The 19,756-nt window shown below is 47.2% G+C and overlaps 1 protein-coding gene across 2 annotated transcripts in view; it reads right to left on the bottom strand.

Moving 5' to 3' along the window:
• The window catches only part of GALNT18 (polypeptide N-acetylgalactosaminyltransferase 18), a 305,682-nt gene extending 291,241 nt beyond the window's left edge, over positions 1-14,441 (bottom strand). For both annotated transcript variants that reach the window (XM_006763460.2, XM_015563712.1), the window contains exon 1: positions 13,715-14,441. In XM_006763460.2, the coding sequence (XP_006763523.1) occupies positions 13,715-13,949 (235 nt within the window). In that variant the 5' untranslated portion in view covers positions 13,950-14,441. The remainder of the gene's footprint in view (positions 1-13,714) is intronic.
• Positions 14,442-19,756: the final 5,315 nt, after the last annotated feature.

The raw sequence follows: 19,756 nt of genomic DNA, 5'->3' as shown, positions 1-19,756 counted from the left end.
CCTCTCTCTGTAAAAAACAAAAGCCAGCCTAGTTTCCTGCTGTCACTAAGGAGACTTTAAATAGATAGGTACTTAAAAAAAAAATGTAGAGTGTACCTTCCCAACATGAAACTACATCTATCTGAGTTGTAAAGAGTGTATACTAAAATTATATCATGCAACAAAATGCACATTTTGTAGAGGGGGAAGGAAGAAAGATTAAATTGAATCTTCCTGACAATTGTCTTAAATCACACCTTCCTGCCTGCAGTTGAAATTATAAGTCACATTGCTTGGAGCTAAATCAAATTCACCGTGGCAGGAAGACAGGCAGAGCAGCTCCGATTCCCTGGGGAGGCTGAGATGGGGAAAACAGCGGTCTCTCCCCAAGCAGGCTCTCCCTCAGAAATGAGTCTCTCCGCCGGGTAACTGGACACCTCGCATGACTCTCCCACCCGCCAAGCTCCCCACAAACACCACATTCCTCACAGGTCCGCTGCCCACTGCCATGCCAAGAGGCCTTACGAAGTAAGTATTTGTCTGCAGACAGGGGCAGTCCCCAGGCCCGCAGGCTTCGGATTTCGGAGGAGCAGTCAGATCAGACAGACACTCCAACATGTCTCAGCTGAGAAGCCTGAGTCGGGCTCCCTCTCATCTCCCCGATGACTCTCTCAGGCTGGATTTGACGGGGGAAGTCCTGACACACAGGGTCTAATTGCGCTGGAATGGCTTCACATTTGATAGGCCAGGTGGTACAACCAGAAAACGTATTCCGGACCATACTTTCTATCCAAGCTCCAAGAAGGAAAGGGAGTGAGAGTGAAGGAAAGGGGGAAAAGGAAGACTGAAGAAAAGGTGGTAGGCAGGGTGGGGCGCTTTCCTGCACGTCACCTCTTTCACTCAGCACAACAATCCTGCAGTGTTTACAGAGCGATTGTCCTCATGTCTGCAGTTCGGGAAACTGAGGCTCTGGGACATGAAGAGACTTGCCCAAGGTCACCGGCGTGGAAACGGCAGTGCTGATCCGATCCCCGTGGGCCTCACACTGAGAGAACCCGGGCTTCCCTCTTCAAGGTAACTGTTGGTTTTACTTCATATCTAACTTGCATTCCGCTAATCTTCCGGACTACACTCCTCTAAATCCTCCTCATTCTTCAAAGATGTGTCATAAGTCCCAAGCCCTCCCTGAAGTCTGTTCTGACCAGGCATTCCTATAATTCAGCTTTAACCCGCACTGCGCTCGCTTAGGAATGAGCCTCAATTGTTTCTTGTGCTGTCTGCCCAGCCTGATGATGAGCCTTTTAAAGAAAAGGACCCTTGTCCCAGGTATTTTGTCATCGCCACACCACACCTGGCACCGTGTCAAGACCAGGAGAGGTATCAGGAAGCAGCCAGAGAACTGCCGATGGATGCCTTTAAGAGCAGGTTCCTCTTCTCACGCTTTCCAGTGGCTCCCCATTCCTCCCAGAGCATTCCTCACACAGTGGTCTCCAAGGCTTGCACAACCTGCTCCCCAGCGGCCCCTGGCTGCCCCTCCGCCAGCCGGTTCCCCACAGTGACTCTGCTCTGGCCCCACTAGCCACACCACTGCTCCCCAGTCACACGAGGCACATGGCACATTCCTGCCTCGGAGTCTTTGCACTGGCTGTTCCCTTCACCTGGAACTCTCTTCCCCCAGACAGAGTCCCTACCTAACTTTCTTCAAGCCTTTGCTTCTAGTTGAGTCACTGACCACCTCACTTCATTGTAACCCCTTCATATATTTGCGTTTGTTCCATTGATACTAGTATATTCCCACCACTTACTAGGTGCTCAATAAATGCTGGTTGAATGAAGGAAGGGGAGAATGTGAGCATGTGACTAGCAGAAGACAGGAGTACGTCCCAGGCCACCATCAAACTCCAGCCCAAATAGAGGAGAATAGAAACTGGGAGGCATGTCTGCAGTTTCTCCCAATCATCCCATAGGCCCCACAGGCCCCAATAAACAATATGAAACTTGGGGTCTACCTCCTACATCTGCCCACAGAGCTTAGGGTCCACTGTGTCATGCACTGCACCCTGAGTAACCCACCTCATTTAAATGGGAAGCTCTGGCAGACCTGGACATGCCTGCTGCTTCCTTTGTATGCGCCAGACCCCTCTACCATCCCTGGCCTGACCCTGCCCTGTGTTGGACGCTCACCCGCTCCCCACCCCCCACCCCAATAAAGTTGTGAACTGAATGAGTGGAAGAGATGGTCTTGTTCACACTAAGTCTTCTCCTGGAAAAAAACAAAAAACAAAAAAAGCACAACACTGCCAGCTGCAGAGAGCCATGTTGGGAGGCTCTCAGCCTGCCAGAGTGCTTGTCCTGGCCAGCTCCTGGCACGGCTGTTCTCCTGAGTCTCGAGGAAAGAAGGCACAAAGCAGTCACTTTGTAACCCATGTAGGTAGGGCCTTGTTGCTCTCGTGAGTCCTTCTTCCAGTCTTACCTGAAAAGTTTCTGCTGAGACATAGATAAGCCTGTTTCCCTTGATCAGCATCACTAGAGCAGAAAAACAAGAGGGTCCCTAGCCCCTTACTAAGGGGCTTGGTAGAGGTAACAAGGTTTTGTCTCCTACTCTCACCGCATAAGCCTGGACAGTAAATGATAGGTGCTGAGCCTAGATTTCCTCACCTATAAAATGGGGGAGGCGGGGGGGTAAACACCATTCCACAGGGTTGCTTACAACATTAAAATGGTGTAATCTGTGTAAAGCATTTAGCACATAACAGATGCTCAACAAATATTAATTCTCTTCCCCTTCCCATCTCCCAGACAGGTTCTGACCTATTTCTATACTTCGTCACTGGTTCTTTTTTTCCAATTTTTGAAACACTGATAAAAATATCTTCTATCCACTTTCCACTGGCTTCCCCTTCCAGCATAACTCCCCAGATTCTAACAATTTTTTTCTTTAAAGCCTGGCCCAATTATAGACTTGGAGGGTCTACATCATAATCCCTGCGTGTGATATTTTCCTCCATACAGTCCTTTAGAAAATAAAACAAATCAGAGGCTCGGTTTATTATTAAACTGAGATTTAGAAGCAAAAGAAACCAAAATGTTAAAAGACTCGCTCCAGGGCCATGAACAGACAGGCAGGTCTAAAGCCTCTCCCACTCCCATCCTTCCGTGGCTCCCTCTCTGTCAGGGAAATAAGATGATTAATTAGACAAAGCCTGTCCCACTCCCCGAGATCCTTCAAGGCAGGAACCACATAAGCACCCAGCATCAGGACTGCAATAAAGAGAAACCAGAAAAGCCCTCTGCTCTGGGACCCTCGCCGAGGCCCAGCTAAATAACCTGTAACAGCAGATCCAAAGGAATCTTCCACGTGGATAATGGAAAATGTCACCAGCATATACAGGAAGAGAGATTAGTTCAGTAAAGGAAGAAAGTCACATTTGCGGGTCTCAAGTAAGATTTTTGCTTACTTTTAACTTCCTAGCATGTAACTCACAAGGTTATGAATACAGACTCCTACTGTTTGGGGCAAATAAACAGCTGCTGATGTTCTGTGCCCAAATCACTTTATTAGAGCTTTCATTTACAGCAATTGTTTCTTTTCCCTTTCCAAATCCTAAGAGGCTCAGACAGCTAAAAATCACAGAGCGCCAAGGCGGAACTAATAGCAAAGGAGAGATGATGCAGCCTGGATGGGCTGGGGGGTAGGGGATAAGAAAGGGGCTGCTGGGTCTCTCACTGTCCTCTTTCTAACTCTTGGACAAAGTCAACATTCAAGAACAGAGAGCAGAAGACACAGGTGTGGTACAATCAATCAGTAGGGTTATCATCCTCACTGAGACAAAGAGGATGACCAATCATCCAGGTCTGCCCAGGACTGGGGGGCCTCCCTGGACCCAGGACTTTTAGTTCTAAAACACTGAGAGTCCTGGCCAAACGGGACAAGTTGGTCACCCTAGAAGACACGTCAGTACACAGGAAAGCACTCAGCACTGAGCACACTGGAGGTGCTCAAAAGCCACATGTGGAACCTGAATGAGCTTGAGTCTGCAGTTGGTACACTCCACTCTTCCTACAAGGACAAGTTCCCGCAGGCCCCATAACACCCAGTGGATCCACAAGAGCCAGGAGAAAGGGCTCTCTCTCCAAGCCCTCATGACTGCCCCTCCAAAGCAAGGTCTTCTCACTCTGGCGCCCTGACCTGACCTCAAGGTTCCTTGCTTACACAAGGACCGACCAAGACATCTGTCTGGCTCCCTCTCCCACCTGAACCACCGCCTCTGAGCTTCGACTCTCACACAGTCTCTGATATAATGATCTTCCAGTCCTCTGTGAGAGTGTCTTGTTGATACGTTCTATTCAAATAAAGAGCACAGTTGTTGGAGACAGTTACCTTTCTTGGCTCTACCACCTATCAGCTCTGTGACCTTGTGCAAACTCTCTAAGTCTCTACATCTTTATTTTCACACCCCTAAAACTGTCCCTCACCATGCTCTGAAGATAAAAAGCAATATGCATGGACAGTACCTAGCCCAGTCCCGGACCTCAGCGGTAGTTCTTCCTCCATCCCCCTCTAATATAATCAATCTTCAATTCTTTATAAGCCTGTTATTTTTCAAATAAATCAAGAGTTTGGCTAGAATTCTCATTTGTCACTTCTGTAGCTTCACATCTCTCCTGAGCGTCCTTACTCTCATAGTCATAGGCTCGAGCAATGTTGGTGCTGTCCCCCTAGGTCCCCAGAGGCCACTAGCATGACACTTACTAATCCAAGTTTCAGAGGCTGTCCTGCCAGGGCCCCAGAATTACCTTCCTCTGAGATCTCAATGGCCTTTAACTCTAAGTCCCCAGAGGACAAAGGTGGGCAGGTCGGACTGGTGAAGCCAAACAAGGCACCAGGACTTGTTCAGATGCAGCACCCAACCATCTTAAATACGGTGCTCACTCTGAGACGTAGACTCTGAACCCCGATGCAATGAACCCATTCATGTCTTCTTCAGGCATCATTTTCCATTGTTCTCATCTGTCCCGAGGAGATGGGTGCAGAAGCCACTGCCCTGGATCTTTCCAAACCCTGTACGCTTATGAGCTCTTAAAGGACAGTGGTAACAAGACATAGCTCAGCGAAGTGTGCTAGCTAGTGCAAATACCATCAGAGCTGTGGCATCATACAGGAAGCCTGTCACTGTTCATTGGGGCTGGAAATTCAGGGCTTTCAGCAAACCTGATTCACAGAACTGAAATTAAATGTCAGGCAGAGAAAAAAGGACTACATCTCAAAACTGCATAGCCACTGGGATGGTCTGTTCGACCAACATATTTTAAATCCATAATCATGTAGCCAGAAAAACTACCAAAGCATCAGTGTTCATATAAGCAGGAATCCTCATGCTGTGGGCTGCCCTCAGCTAGGTCCACAAAGAGTACATAGACCCACACAGAAGATTCCAGAACAGCAGCTGTTCCCGATCACTGCCACTGCATACTGTATGATGGAACAGTTGTTCAGTAATTTGTTACTAACAATAATTTCAGTACCAAAGCTTATGAATGATTAAGTTTAATAAATTGAAGGGATTTCAAGGTTATCACATTCTCTTGCATACTAATACGTTCTCTGAAGTGAGAGAAAAAGAAATGGAGTGAAAGTGAATGCATGCAGTGTGTTGGGACATGCATCCTGACCCTGCCCTGGGGAATGTGCCCTGCATGTGAAGGTGTGTGTGTGTGTGTGTGTGTGTGTGTGTGTGTGTGTAAGGAAAAAAAAATACCAAGAACGCCTGTGCTCAAGCACTGCACTGAGGAATGAAGCTGACCCCAAAGGCAGCGTGAGATTTGGTAAGTGGACTATTGTAGGTGCCAGCAAATAATCAAATCTCTGACAAATTCAAGACACAGCCCCTAGCCCTAGAGAGACATGCAAGGCCAGAAGAGCAGCGCAGCCCACCAATCATTGAATCTGGATCATCCACCAGCAGGCTTAGTATCCATCCCACATATATGAACGTCCACCTCTCCAGCTTCATGCCTAATCCTTTTTCTCCATAAACCCCACCTTGCTGATTCTTGGCTACCTGCATCACTCACATTCAGCTTAGTGTTTCCCCAAAGGAACTTCTGTGTAGTATCACCCCCAGATGGACCAACGTCCTATCTGCTTCTCCACAGGGTAGCCTGCCTGTCCCAGGGGCAACAATCCTAAAGAGACCTTCAAGCCTCAGATCAAGGCAATAGCACATTCAGCTTTTCAAGTTAAGTGAAGTCCGAAATCCTACAGGATGGTAATGACGATACTCCAGTAACCTTGTATGTGGCTCTGAATCCCATTAATGCCTTTGGGGAAACACAGACCAGCCTAACCCAAGCAACGGAAGCTGACCTTTGAGGCCCTCAAAAAGCAGAAAACCAGACGGTGGCTCTCCGACATTTCATTCTGAATTCTCCTTGAGATTCTACATCAGACTACTTATCAAGGGCAAATAACAATTTATGTCAAGTGAGTGGGAAAGAATATGGAACTCATTTATTTTACAGCCTACACACTTCTGGATAAAAATGAAAATTTTTTGGCCATGGGAAAAAGTTGTATTTTTGGCAAGGTCTTTCTAGTCCATAAAGATGTGGTCCTGAGCTATTAATAAAGGTAATTGGGCTCAACTTCTACATCCTGCTATTGAACTCTCTCAAAATATCAATCACTGTTTCTAATATAATTTCACATGCCACAGTTCATTCTGAAGGACAAATAGCCTTACTGCTTAAATGACACCCTTTTGCCCTGGCTGGTTTGGCTCAGTGGATAAAGCATCGGCCTGCAGACTGTAAGGGTCCCAGGTTTGATTCCAGTCAAGGCACATGCCCTGGTTGCAGGCTCAATCCCCAGTGGGGGGCGTGCAGGAGGCAGCTGACCAATGATTCACTCTCATTGTTGATGTTTCTATCTTTCTCTTCCTCTCCTTTCCTCTTTGAAATCAATAAAATATATATATATTTTTTTTAAAAAGAATGAAAATTTAAAAAAATAATAAATCACACACTTTCTTCAAATAAACTGCAAGCATCCAGCAAAGATATCCTCTTCTTCACAACCCCGCCAAGTCAGAGATCAGATGAGGAGGACACGGACCAACTCTAGGTGACATCTAAAAGCTGTAGGGAGAAAAATATCTCCCAATCTCCAGGCCTAGAATATTTTCTGATTTTTAAGGACCTTATATGGTTTTTAACCACCATGAGCAACCAACTTCTACTGACCCGATATACATTAATATATGTACATAATATGCCTAATAAATTTTTAGGAAACCAAAAGCAGTTAATCCATTTCCTATTGTTAGGATGATCTTGACTCAATGAAGTAAGATAATGGATTTAGAAATTAATCATACAATTGTAATACATTATTAATCATGGTATTCAGGAGGGGAAAGAGATGTTATAAGAACACCACCCAGGAATTCAATTTCCTTTTAGATTTGTTTACTTTCTTGAATTCTCTCTGCTACTATCATCCCTCACAAAAATGAAACAGCCTGATCTCTCTTTTCTCCCAAAACAGTGATTTTCAACATTTTTTTTTTAAAAAGCAGAGCTTTTTTAAAAAATGAAATATTTTACAGAACACCAAACATAAGACAGATGACAGAGGAGCTGCACTGGTTGAAGGAGGGGGGAAGGGTCCAGGAGACCTCACTTGCCCCTTTCATTTCTTAGGGCCCAGGTCAAACCTTCTAGAAGCCTGGGGCTCCTGGGGACAGAGTTTGAAAACCATTGCCCTAAGGCCGTGGACTGTGGCTCTCGAGCCACATGCGGCTCTTTGGCCCCTTGAGTGTGGCTCTTCCTAAGCCTTAGGAGTACCCTAATTAAGTTAATAACAATGTACCTTCCGATATGGTTTAAGTTTAAAAAATTTGGCTCTCAAAAGGAATTTCAATCATTGTACTATTGATATTTGGCTCTGTTGACTAATGAGTTTGCCGGCCACTGCCCTAAGGCATCTCTGTAAAGCAAAATCACATATGTCATATAGAATACAGGTATATTTATGTATGATATGTGTAAGTAGAATATAACTATCTAACACACAAATCACAAACACTGATAGCTCAAGAGGAAACTGACAAAAGGGCACCAGTGCCAGGTGAAATCACACCTGGGTGCAGCGGGAGGATATTACGTTCTATAGTCATCAAAGGAGTGGAAAGCCAAAGAATAGGATATTTGACAGGGATTATATTTTCCCGGAATATGTTGAATGGTAATACCCAGTGCTGGCCAGTCTCCATGTAACCAGTACGATAATACATCGCTGGTGGTCATGTACCAAGGCTTTCCTTTTGAAAAACAATCTTTCATCACAATGTTCATATCTTTGAGTCGATGATAATCCCACTTCTGGAAATAAGTAATTCAAATGAAGAAAACAGTAAGGTGAAGATGTTTATTTCTGCATTATTTGTAACAGAACATGGAAAGTTCAAAAATAGGGAAATAGTTAAGTCAACGATGCTATATCAATGATGGAATATTATGCAGTCATTAAAAATACTGTAAAAGTTCTCTTTAAAAATCCTGCACTGAATCATCTCTCCAGCCTCACCATGCTTTCATTCCCCCTAACAAACAAACTGCAGGATGCCTTTGTCCCTCTGTGCCAGCTTTTTCTCCTACCCCCACTCAATCTCCCGCTAGCAATTGAGTTGTATGCTTACCACCAGCCCAATGGGTTTGCTCCCAAATGTGTTTATACTCTGGGTACTTGTCCTGGTAACAATGTAATTTAATTACATGTTATATGAGCCTATGGAATACGACTACTACAAAGATGAGAGTTGCTATTTCTAAGAAAATTAATTTAAATGCTTTGGAAAGACTTTATAAAGCTAGTCACTTACATAGCAGTCAAATTACAAGAGTGCAAAATGACTGCAAAAGATCAGTCGGAATCATAAAATCGTAAGCTCCTACACTGAGATTGCTTTATAAGCATCTTTAGGTTCTCAATGAATTTTAAGGAAAACAATAAAAATTCAGACATTGTAAACAGCACATTATGGGTGTGATTTATGCAAGGAAGATGATCAGAAAGCACACCCTGGCCAAAGACAGGGCCTCAGCCTTACATCAGAAGGCTGGTAAACGAATGTACCTTTTGAAGATTAGTAAAATAAAATATTTAGTACATGTAGGTAATATCTTGTTTTATTCTCCTCTCTCACCAATTGTTCTATTAACTGACTAACAAACCCTGACTCTGTTTAATATGAGAAATTCTATTGTCCTTTAAAAACAAGTCTCCTGTAACACGGACCAGAAGTGTCTTGATTCACTTCTGTTTCCAAAGTTACCTCCCCAGTGTCATTCCTGGCACATTTAAGTCTCCAGTAGAGAAGGACTGAATCAATAAACCATGTAGCAAACATGAAAAAAATGCTTCTAACAAAAAGCAAATTGAAAAAATCAGAATAGGAAATTACATGTAAACCATGACTACACCTTTGCTTTTAAGAGACAGATGGAGCCGAAACCGGTTTGGCTCAGTGGATAGAGCGTCGGCCTGCGGACTGAAAGGTCCCAGGTTCGATTCCAGTCAAGGGCATGTACCTGGGTTGCGGGCACATCCCCAGTAGGAGATGTGCAAGAGGCAGCTGATCGATGTTTCTCTCTCATCGATGTTTCTAACTCTCTATCTCTCTCCCTTCCTCTATGTAAAAAATCAATAAAATATATTAAAAAGAGAGAGAGAGAGAGAGAGAGATGGAGACAGAAGGACAAAGCTGGAAAGGAATGCTCACAAAGCAAAATGGCTATCTTGAGGGGAGAATAAATAAATTAGAGGCACTTTTATACATTTTTAAGTATTTTCTTTCATATTGGCACATTCTTTTTCAGACTCAAAAAGATACTAATCAAGAAAAGGGGAATGCTGCTTTTGTTTCTTTTGGACTTCCAAATTAAGAAGTGAATTAATATTAACATTTCCTAAGCTCTCCAACACTTAGGCCTACTTCAGCACTACCTCTACTTTCTCCACCTCACCACTTCAAGTAATCCCATCTTTCTCCTCCTAAGACCAAATCTGTTCTAACAGTTATTTTGTGTTCCCAACCCATCAGGATGCTATTTTTTAAATCTGAAGTTATCCACCCTTCTGTTTACCATCTATTTCAAAAAAAAAAAAAAAAAAAAAAAAATCTCAAAACTTCAATTTACATTCCCAAGAGATTCTCAAACACCAAACACTAATTAAATCATTCAATCAGAAAACAAATTAAAATGAAATATCACTGCCACCCTCAAGAGGAAAATAAACTCTTCAGTCATGACTGGAACAGACCTCTAGGGTGATGCTCCAAAGTCTCTTCTAATTGCAAGTCCTACAGAACATCCTGCAGAACATTTTGTGACATTTGCAGCTTCCAGGACAACTTTTCTTCCAAAGCAAAGAGGAGCCTGAGCAAGGCTCCAAAGCAAAACATATTCATTTGCGAATGGAAATGTTTCATTAATGACTAAGCAGTACACTGGGCGCCCGCACTGTGTACTCATTCATTCATCCACGCATCCATCCAATACCTACTCGCTGTGAATGCCAGGAAATGTCCTGGCTGTTCCTCAAACACTTTTTAAGTGAACGTAACCTCTGCCTCTCCGCATGAAACAAAACAAACCCCAGAGCTTCCTGAGTTTATTTAGGAAGTCTCCAAGTTGGAAGGCTATGATGCCGTCACAGGGCCTCCCTCTGAGGTATCTCACTGATATCAAATCCCCCATCCAGACGAGCACTGGTCCCCCTTTGATCCACTGGCCCTCTTAGGAGACTGCAGAGTATATGGTTAAGAACACAGACTCTGCAGTCGCGTTAGCTGGCTTTAAATTCCTGCACTACTACACATCAGTGAATAATAGTAAAATAAAATATTTAATGCATGTAGGTAATGTTTCATTCCCCTCTTTAACCAATTCTTCCATTAACTGACTAACAAACCCTGACTCTGCTTAATATGAGAAATTCTATTGTCCTTTGAAAACAAGTCTGTTATGAGAGGGACCAGAAGTGTCTTGATTCACTTCTGTGTCCAAAGTTACCTCCCAGTGTCGTTCCTGGAACATCTCAGGTAAGGCCAAGGCTTTGCCCTTGACCCTAAACAAGTCGTACAACCTCCCCATCTGTAAAATGAAATTAATATCACCTACCTCAAAGGGGTGTGAGGATTAAATTAGTAAATAGATGTAAAGCACTTAGAGTAGTGTTGGGCACGTAATAGATGCTGGGTAATTTTTAGCTATTATTATTATTATCCTTTATCCCCCGCCTCAGCTCAGCAGAGTAAACTGAATTGCTCAAAAGTCTCCACTGACTACAGGACACCTGATGGTGGAGTATCCGTAAACGCCCATATCATCAAGCACAAGAGTCTAATCTGTCATTTCCCATCCTCTGCCTTCAGAGCACGGCACTCAGCTAGTCCCAAATGTTGTAGGTAAACCCCTAAATATGGTAAATCCCTAAATTTCCTTTTAAATCCCCTAAATCCCAGCTCAGGGATGGCTCCAGCACCACAGGAAGCTGTCACTTGTCATTGGCACAACCGACCATGTAACCTCTGCCCTCCATCTGCCTCCTGTCCAGTCGTTTCCTGTCACCAACCCCTCCCCACCACCCTCTGGGAACCTGTCCTGAGAACCTGGTCATTTCTGAATATCCACAGGAGTGATAATACGGGCATCGCACCCATTCGAGAGAACGGTACTAACATATGTTTTAAGGATCCTGCTCCCTCTTCTTTTTCCATCCTTGTCAGTGTTTGCAGGTATAAAATTGAGAGCTCCCAAACAATGCATAGTTATAAGGTTTCCCGGGAGAAAAAAAATCACAAAGGCTTCTTTCAACTTCAACATTGCACTCATTTTCATGCAGAACCTTATCAACCATGTGACATGGTCCACATTTCCACATTCAACATGACAGGGGCCCACTCTGAGATGAGCTCATGGGTTAAGAGTGTCTCCGCACTGCTCTCCAAAGTAGTATTTTGCTCACCTCCTCCCTGACCAGACTGGGAAACATAAGAGACTCATTTTCTGGATATATAGATACAGAAAGAGAATCTGTGAATTAAAAATCTCTCAGAATCTGTGGGCAAACTGAAAATGTCAAAGTAAGGAATGGCCTTGTGTCTCCCTGGGAACATTCTGAGTCACCCTGGGGCAAACATTGTACTTCCATGGCTGATGAATTGTCAGCCCAGACCCGGGGGAGGGAAGAGGACAAGTAAGAAAGAGCAGCAACAGGCACCATGGGAAAGATAAATGGGTCTGCCGAGCCCCCGTGCCAGGTTGAGAGGCAGAGGCAGGTGTGAAGGCGAAGCTGCCAACCGTCTCCTTTTCTGGGGAAGTGTCAGCGCCATGAACCTGCTTTGAAGTCATCAGTCAGGAAGCACCCTGGCTATGCACACCTCGCCTGCACTCACCTGGACCTGCTTGGGAAGGAACTATTCTGGACACAGTGAGGAAACACACCAAAGGTGGAGAGAGCAGCTGTCTCTACCCCGGCAGGAGCAGCAGGTGCAAGAGTTGGATCTAGACGCTCACGTGTAAACAAAAGAGTGCTTCTACGGGGTGCACGGGGTGCTGGAACCAAAGCCAGGTGGGCCTGCCAGATTTACAGGTGAACTAGGCTCAGCTGAGCCTGCCCTTAAGCAGCTCACAGGCCTGGCAGAAAGCAGGGGCTGTGAGTGGCAAAGAAAAGATAAGTGTGAACTGAATGTGAGAGACCTGCATGTGTGTGCACAGCCTGCGTGCAGACGGTGCCTGGAGCTCTCCATTCCCTGCCTCTGACAGCTCTCTGGACCAGGTCACCTGGATGAAGCGCCTGCCCAACACCCCATCCTCCCCCTTGGCCGGAGCCCAGGCCTGGAGTGAAACCTCCCAGCACTGCCTTGGATTCCAGACCCACCCAGGCGGGTCTGTCTGCTCCGCCCAGCCACTCCCTGGGCCCAGGAGTGGAGCTACCAAGGGGAAGGGCCTTCATCCAGCTGCCAGCGGCTCCGTGAGGAAGGCGCAGCCCAGGGCGGGTTCTCCCGATCCTAGATCCTAAGAGGAGGCGCCACCGCAATACACAGAGCTCCAGGCGCCGACTCTTCTTCCCCGGGCCCACACCTGCTCCTAGAGAGGAGCAGGCGGTGGTGGTGGTGAGGACAAGCAGCACCCCAGACACAGATCTCCCTGCGTCTCCCCCTACAGACCGCGCACCGCGGGGCTGGGGCTGGGGCTCTGCAATCTTCCCAGCTTCCGCTCGTCCCGCAGCCTGTGGGTTCTAAATGCCAATGGCTGAGGCCGCGCGGGCATATCAGCGTGGCCCCTACAGTAGCCAAATGAGCTCGAAAGCCTGCGTGCGCTCTCTTGCACACACACACAGTCACACGTACACACACTGAAGTCGGACCTGTGTGGGATCCCGAGAGCCTGCGAGCAACCAGCCCGGAGTCACACGCACATTTGGACACGTGTGCAGCGCGCCCCCACACTGCCGGTGAGCAGCACACACGTGTGTCCTGGAGAAGCGCGCACGGCCGCAGGCACGAGGGTCCCGCACTCCGGCGAGAGCGTACACGCAGCCCCCCTCGCATCTGCAGCCTCAGCCCCGCAGTCGCTCCTTAGCTGTGACCCGGCACCCACGCACCCCGCGCTGCGCTGGGCACTCCCGGGCCTCACGGGCGGCCCAAGTTTCCCGGGGCTCCCGTACCTTGGATGTGCTGCTTGATGACATTCTCCAGGTGGTCCAGCCGTTCAATAATCTTCAGGGTGTCCCCTTTGTCTTCCTCCAGCTTCTTGTCGGGCGCCGGCTCCTGCCCCCGCACATACACGCTGGCGATGTAGTTGGTGACCCAGCCCACGTAGAGCAGACATATGATGTTGGTCATGCCGCTCAGAATCACGCAAGTGGACACCAAAGTTTTGGTCTTCCTGGTGCACACCATTCTGGGCTCCCTCCTCCATATAGAGCTCCGGGCCCCTCCTCACGGTGCGCGCCCTGGATTGCCCCGCGCTCACCCCCCCTGGCCCGCCCCGGGCGGCGGGGCACCCGAGCACCCGAGTCCCGAGATTCCCCAAAGCGCAGTCTGCTGGCTGCCGAGCCGCGGTGCCCAAGTTTGGCGCTCCCGCCGTTGGCCGCCCGGAGAGAGAGCCTGACAAAGGAAATGAGGTGGATTTTTCCCAAATTAAAAATCTCCGAACCCTTCTCCGAGCGGTGACGGGTGGCCGGCAGCTGCGAGCCCCAGTACGCGCGCCTGGGAAACTTTGCCACAGCCTGGGTCCGCGGCCGCGCCGCTTCCCATCGCCAGCCTCCGGGTGCCTCGGCGGTCCCACCGGCCCGCACTGCTAGAGGGAAGGCAGCGGCGGCGGCGGCGAGAGCCGCGGAGCAGAGCGCCCGGCCCCCTCCGAGCGACAAGCGCCGCCACCAATCGCGCTCCGGCTTGGGAGAGGGGCTGGTGCTGGGCGGCGGGACCAAGGCGGAGGGCGCGGGAGGCGGGTGGCGGGGCGGAGTCCAGCCCCCAGGCCCCACCTGCCAGCCGCGCCTGGCTCCAGCCCTCCAAGGGTGAGCCTGAGCAACCGCCCTCACCTGCGCTCGTGCCCCAGACCCAATGCTGCTTGGCCAGGACGCACTGCCAGTCCCAGCCCCTCCGTTGGCAGACTCCACCTCTGGGTAAATTCCACCTCTTGCTCATGCTCTGGAACTTCCAGTCTTTGGGGGGGTTCCCTAAGCTCAGAGTCCCTCCGCCCCTGCCTTGGGGTTTCTTGTGCTGGCACCACCACTCAATTCCTGGACTGTCTTTCTGGATGCCAAGACTCAGAGAGGCCAAGGAAGCATGTGTGGGATCACTTGCCCTGTCTTGCCCTTGGTCAGGCCCTGTAGGCACCCACTACTTCCTTGACCTCACTTTGACCCCTACCCTGTCCGCTGGCCTCCTGGATGTCGCCAAACTTGGCAACTGTCAAAGGAGCCAACCTCCTAGGCATCTCCTAGAAGATTTTGGACCACCACTACCATCACCCTCCTCAAAGATTTTTGCCCTGATCTAGATTTTTTTTTAAGTCTGTGCACCCCCAGGACCACGCTGTGCCCTATAACACCCGTTGTCTCCAATAGGGGACCAGGCTCATCTCAGTGCATAGGGACACCCAGCACAGAATCATCCCTGGGGAAGGAGCAGGTGGATAAACTCTCTGTGAACTGCACAGCCCCCTGCATGCTTCTTGTGATTGATGTTAGGGAGGCCTGTGACTGTCAGCAAAGGCACAAGGCTGGACTCCAATGGCTGACATTATTTTGTTTATTATTAGAGCAGATATTCATATTACCCCTTTCTGCTGAACTCACGTCTTCCCAGCACCTGAATAGAATTCCTTTCGACAAAGACTTTTTAAAACACATATTTCTTTCCTCTTCTCAATCTGTAGCATGCATTTCCCTGGCCTGAAGATTCAGGGAGGCAGCCTGCTGCATGCCCACCTTGTACACCTTGTAGCTCCCTCAAGCGATGTCTTCTGGATTCAAAGCACTGGCCCCACCGAAGAGGGAGAGCACAAAACCACAGAAGGGGCACTTAATAGCCATCAGCCAGGGGCCCTTTGACCAGTGCTAAACCCCTAAAAGATGCTGTGAAAACAGACACCAACTAGGGATCCCAGAAGATTTCTCTTTACCCATAGCTAGAAGGGAGAACAATAGGTGTGAGCTGGAGAGAGCAGAAAAGGAGAGTATGTGTCCATAAATTTGAGAGGAAAGAACACATGCTATTTGTGGGGGAGGGGGAGGAAATCAAGGTATAGAAATCTCTATCCATGAGGGAATAAAAACTTGCCTCTCCCCTTCTTCTCCTCTGGAAGTATAACCAGCTCACAGATAAAGGGTCTGGTCTTTTCTCTGGGTGGCTGGATGTACAGGCAATGGCCTTGGGTACCGCTAATGAGAAATGTCTAGTTCTCCTTTCTGTTCTGCACCCTCCCAGGAGAAGCCTTGGAAGTCCAGCTCCTCCCAGCATCTTCCTAAACCATCACAGGGCTAGAGGGAGAAAAGCTGTACTCATTTTCACATTCTTGATGGGGGTGGGGGTTAGGGAGGAGGCCCCAAGTTTAAAAATAAGGTTCAAATAAAAAGCAACGTGGATTGTGTGACCTTACGTTTTTGTCCGGCTGATCCTCTAATGTGTAACTGTGGAGGAATGCAGAGCAGGCTCTCCACTCTGAAAAGGCACAGGGTCCAGATGACCTGTTTAACCCCTTCCCCAACAATTTTTTTGTTAAAAATGTTTCTTTTTCAGACTAATTTTTTTTATTTTGGTTCTATATAGTATTTTTTATGCTGGTTATGAAAACAGTTTGTAATTATTTTTTCTTCCCATTTTTGTGGTTAAGAATAGTATTTCCTCAGAAAGTTTCTAGATGAAATTATTTAGAATGGTACGTATGTAGCTGGTTTTTGAAGGTAAAGTTTTAGACGAGTATACTCGTCGACGACTGAAAAAAGAACATTTTGTGAAAACGTGTATACACGTTTCTGCCGGGGAAGGGGTTAAAGAATATCCACCAGAGGTGCAGCCGGACTCCAGGACTCTAATCCCAGGTTACGTGAGCTTGGACAAGTTTCAAAAAGTCACTGGGGCTCCATTTCTCCACGTGTCAAATGTAAACAAGACTTGCTGAGGGGATTAGTTGTGAGGATTAAGTGAGAGAATGCACCAGAAAGGGCTTTAATTGGTTCAGGACACATAATGGGTGCTCAGGATCAGGTGAGGTTCCTTCCAGAATATGGTTCCTCCCCTTCCAGGCCAGAGTTCAAATCCATGAACCCTATCCTATTTAGCTATACTTGGTTTCTCCCCAACCAGTATCAGTGCTCTCTCTCTAATGTAAGCTAACCGGAACTGAAGCTGTACTGAAGAAAGGTACTCTGCTTGCCTAACTGGGCTCCAGCACCATGGTTTTCTATTCATAATGTCTGTCTTCACCATCAGTAGTGCAGTGATCTCCACAGGCTGATAGGATGGTAAAAATGGAAAGCTGGTTTTCAGGGACTGTTGCCCCCAGTACCCTCAAACTTAAGACTCCCGACCCTTTGGTTATAAACAAGTAGATTGGAAGGGAGCACAAAACTTGGCCCACAAAGGTTTTTAGCCCTCATGTAATCTTTCTTATAAACAACTAGAGGCCTGGTGCACAAAATTCATGCACTAGGAGGGGGTCCCTCAGCGCGGCCTGCACCCTCTCTCAGTCCAGGAGCCTTCAGGGGATGTCCAACTGATGGCTTAGGCCTGCCCCCCACATGGAGCAGGCCTAAGTCGGCAGTCGGATGTCCTTAGCACTGCAGCAGAGGCGGGAGAGTCTCCTGCCACTGCAGCTGTGCTCGCCAGCCTTCAGCCCAGCTTCTGGCTAAGCAGTGCTCCCCCTGTGGGAGCACACTGACCACCAGGGTGCAGCTCCTGCTTTGAGCATCTGCCCCTTGGTGGTCAGTGCGTGTCATAGCAGCCCGTCTTTCTGCCATTCAGTTGATTTGCATATTACCCTTTTATTATATAGGAAAGAATGCCTGAGTAGAGATTCATATCTTTGGCCCCCCATTCAATTCCATTTAATCCAAACAATTACTGAGCCCCTGAGGTTTTGTCTCGTGACCAGTTGCTCAGGGCCCTACCCAGTTGACTCCAGACATATGGCTATAACCTGGGTCTCAGCGTTTCCAGATGAGCCTCCTTTCTGAGCCTTGAGAGCTGCTAAAAATAATTCTTGAATTGGAAGGATGTTTCTGATTCTCAAGTTAGGTCATTTACCTAACTCATAAGTGTTTCCTCATCTTTATTTTATATAAATCCTGCCTCAGGAGGTCACTGTGAAGTTACTCAGATAATGGATGTGAGCCAGACTAACAGAGAATCTAGTACAATGTGTTTCTTTAAACTTATGCCTAGTATTTGAGTTTGGGGTCTCCCTCCACTCTGGCTGTAAAAGGCAAGTGAGTACCTAGAGGAGTCTACAAAAAGGCTGGAGAGTCCTGGTAGGGTCTGTGGGGAGCAGCTATAGGATTAAGCCTGGGACTGACCTGTTGGCAAAGTCACAAACAAGTCCCAGCTTAGAGGGCACAGTCCTCTTAAGCATCATTAGGCTTGACCTTATGACTCTCCCTAGATCTTATCTGGGAAGCAAATGGGCTGATGGAAGTGCAGCAAGAATAAGAACAAAAACAAGTGAAACTCACAAGAACAGTGTAACTTTGGTAACCACTACCTTGTTTACCTCTGACTATAAAATAAAGGCTCAGTTTTTGCCTCGGGATCTCTCTCTGTGGCCTCAGCCAGGCACAGGGAAGATCCATGGAGACTAAAGAGAGCTATGCTGATCATCTGAACACTGTCTCCGTGTAAATCATTCCTTGCCGACTCCGTCCACACCTTTGGGAACCCCTGGCCCACCAGGGCTGGACCCCGGCAGGGTCTTCACAGCACAACCTTTGGATTGCACCCAACTTTTATATAGGCAGCTACTCTCCTCAGGTGATTTGAGGGACAGCTAAGTAGGACTTCTCACCCACAAGTACGGCCACACCGTCTTCCCACCAGTACTAAGCCTTTATTTGGATTATCTTTGACACTTGAATTGGAAAAGCCAGTCATTAATGGAGCTTAACTATCAGTTAAATACATTCTAAGCGAAGTACCCTGACTGGGGGTTAAAAAGGAACAGTAGACCAACCTCAGCTAATGGCAGGGGTCCACTCATCAGAGAGTGTTGTCAGTGGTTATCTATACCCACCAGATGGCAGCACCATACAAAGTCTTGGGCCCAGAAGTAGCGACTGGAATTGGGGGGCTACAGGGGGAAAATGGGCCCTGAAGATGGAAAGCTCCAATCCCTGGTCTGGCTGCATGGGAAGTAAGGTTTCCAGGTCCCTAGAATAAAAGGGATTGTTGGGGCTTCCTGCAGGGATGGATGCAAGGTTTAGAGGCAAAGGAGATAAAGGAACAATAGGTCTGAGACTGGATTCTGCCAAGCCATAGGACGGAGAGCCAATGACAGAAAAGGCACATGTCTGGGTGAGGAAAGGGGAACAAAGAGGAACATTGTGTTTTTCAAGCCTAGTGTTTTTCATATGTTGTCCCTTGAGCAGAAACAGCTGGGTTCATATTCCAGTTCTGCCGTTTACCAGCTGTATGATCTTGAGCAAGTTATTTAACCTCTCTGTGCCTCAGTTCCTTCATCTACTAAATGGAGATAATAATAACAATACCTATTGTGTGGAGCTGTTTTGAGGATTAGATGAATTCATGTATATAAAGCATGTTAAAGGCACTATATAAGTATTGGCTATTGTTATTATTACTATTTCTAAGCACCGAAGTATCTGAAAGTTAAATGAAAGGAGAGAAAGACAAGCCACTCTGAGAAAATTTTTCTCTAACTAGGAGCAAAGGCTCTGAGACTCTTGGCTCCTCCTCTTCAGTTACTGAAAGGCCCAAGGCAACTCCTAGCTGAATTGCAGGGCAGATCCTGACAGGAATCCTGCAACTAGACCCATTTAACCATCTGTCCACTTATTCATCCACTAATCAGCGGTTCTCAACCTGTGGGTCGCGACCCCTTTAGCTGTCAAATGACCCTTTTACAGGGGTTGCCTAAGACCATCCTGCATATCAGATATTTACGTTACGATTCATAGCTAGCAACATTACAGTTATGAAGTAGCAATGAAAATAATTTTATGGTTGGGTCACAGCATGAGGAACTGTATTTA

Source organism: Myotis davidii, unplaced genomic scaffold (genome assembly GCF_000327345.1).
Source record: "Myotis davidii unplaced genomic scaffold, ASM32734v1 scaffold118, whole genome shotgun sequence".
In the NCBI taxonomy this organism is placed as follows: Eukaryota; Metazoa; Chordata; class Mammalia; order Chiroptera; family Vespertilionidae; genus Myotis; species Myotis davidii.
Note: the sequence above shows the minus strand (reverse complement) of the source record. Positions and strands in the feature narration are given on the sequence as shown.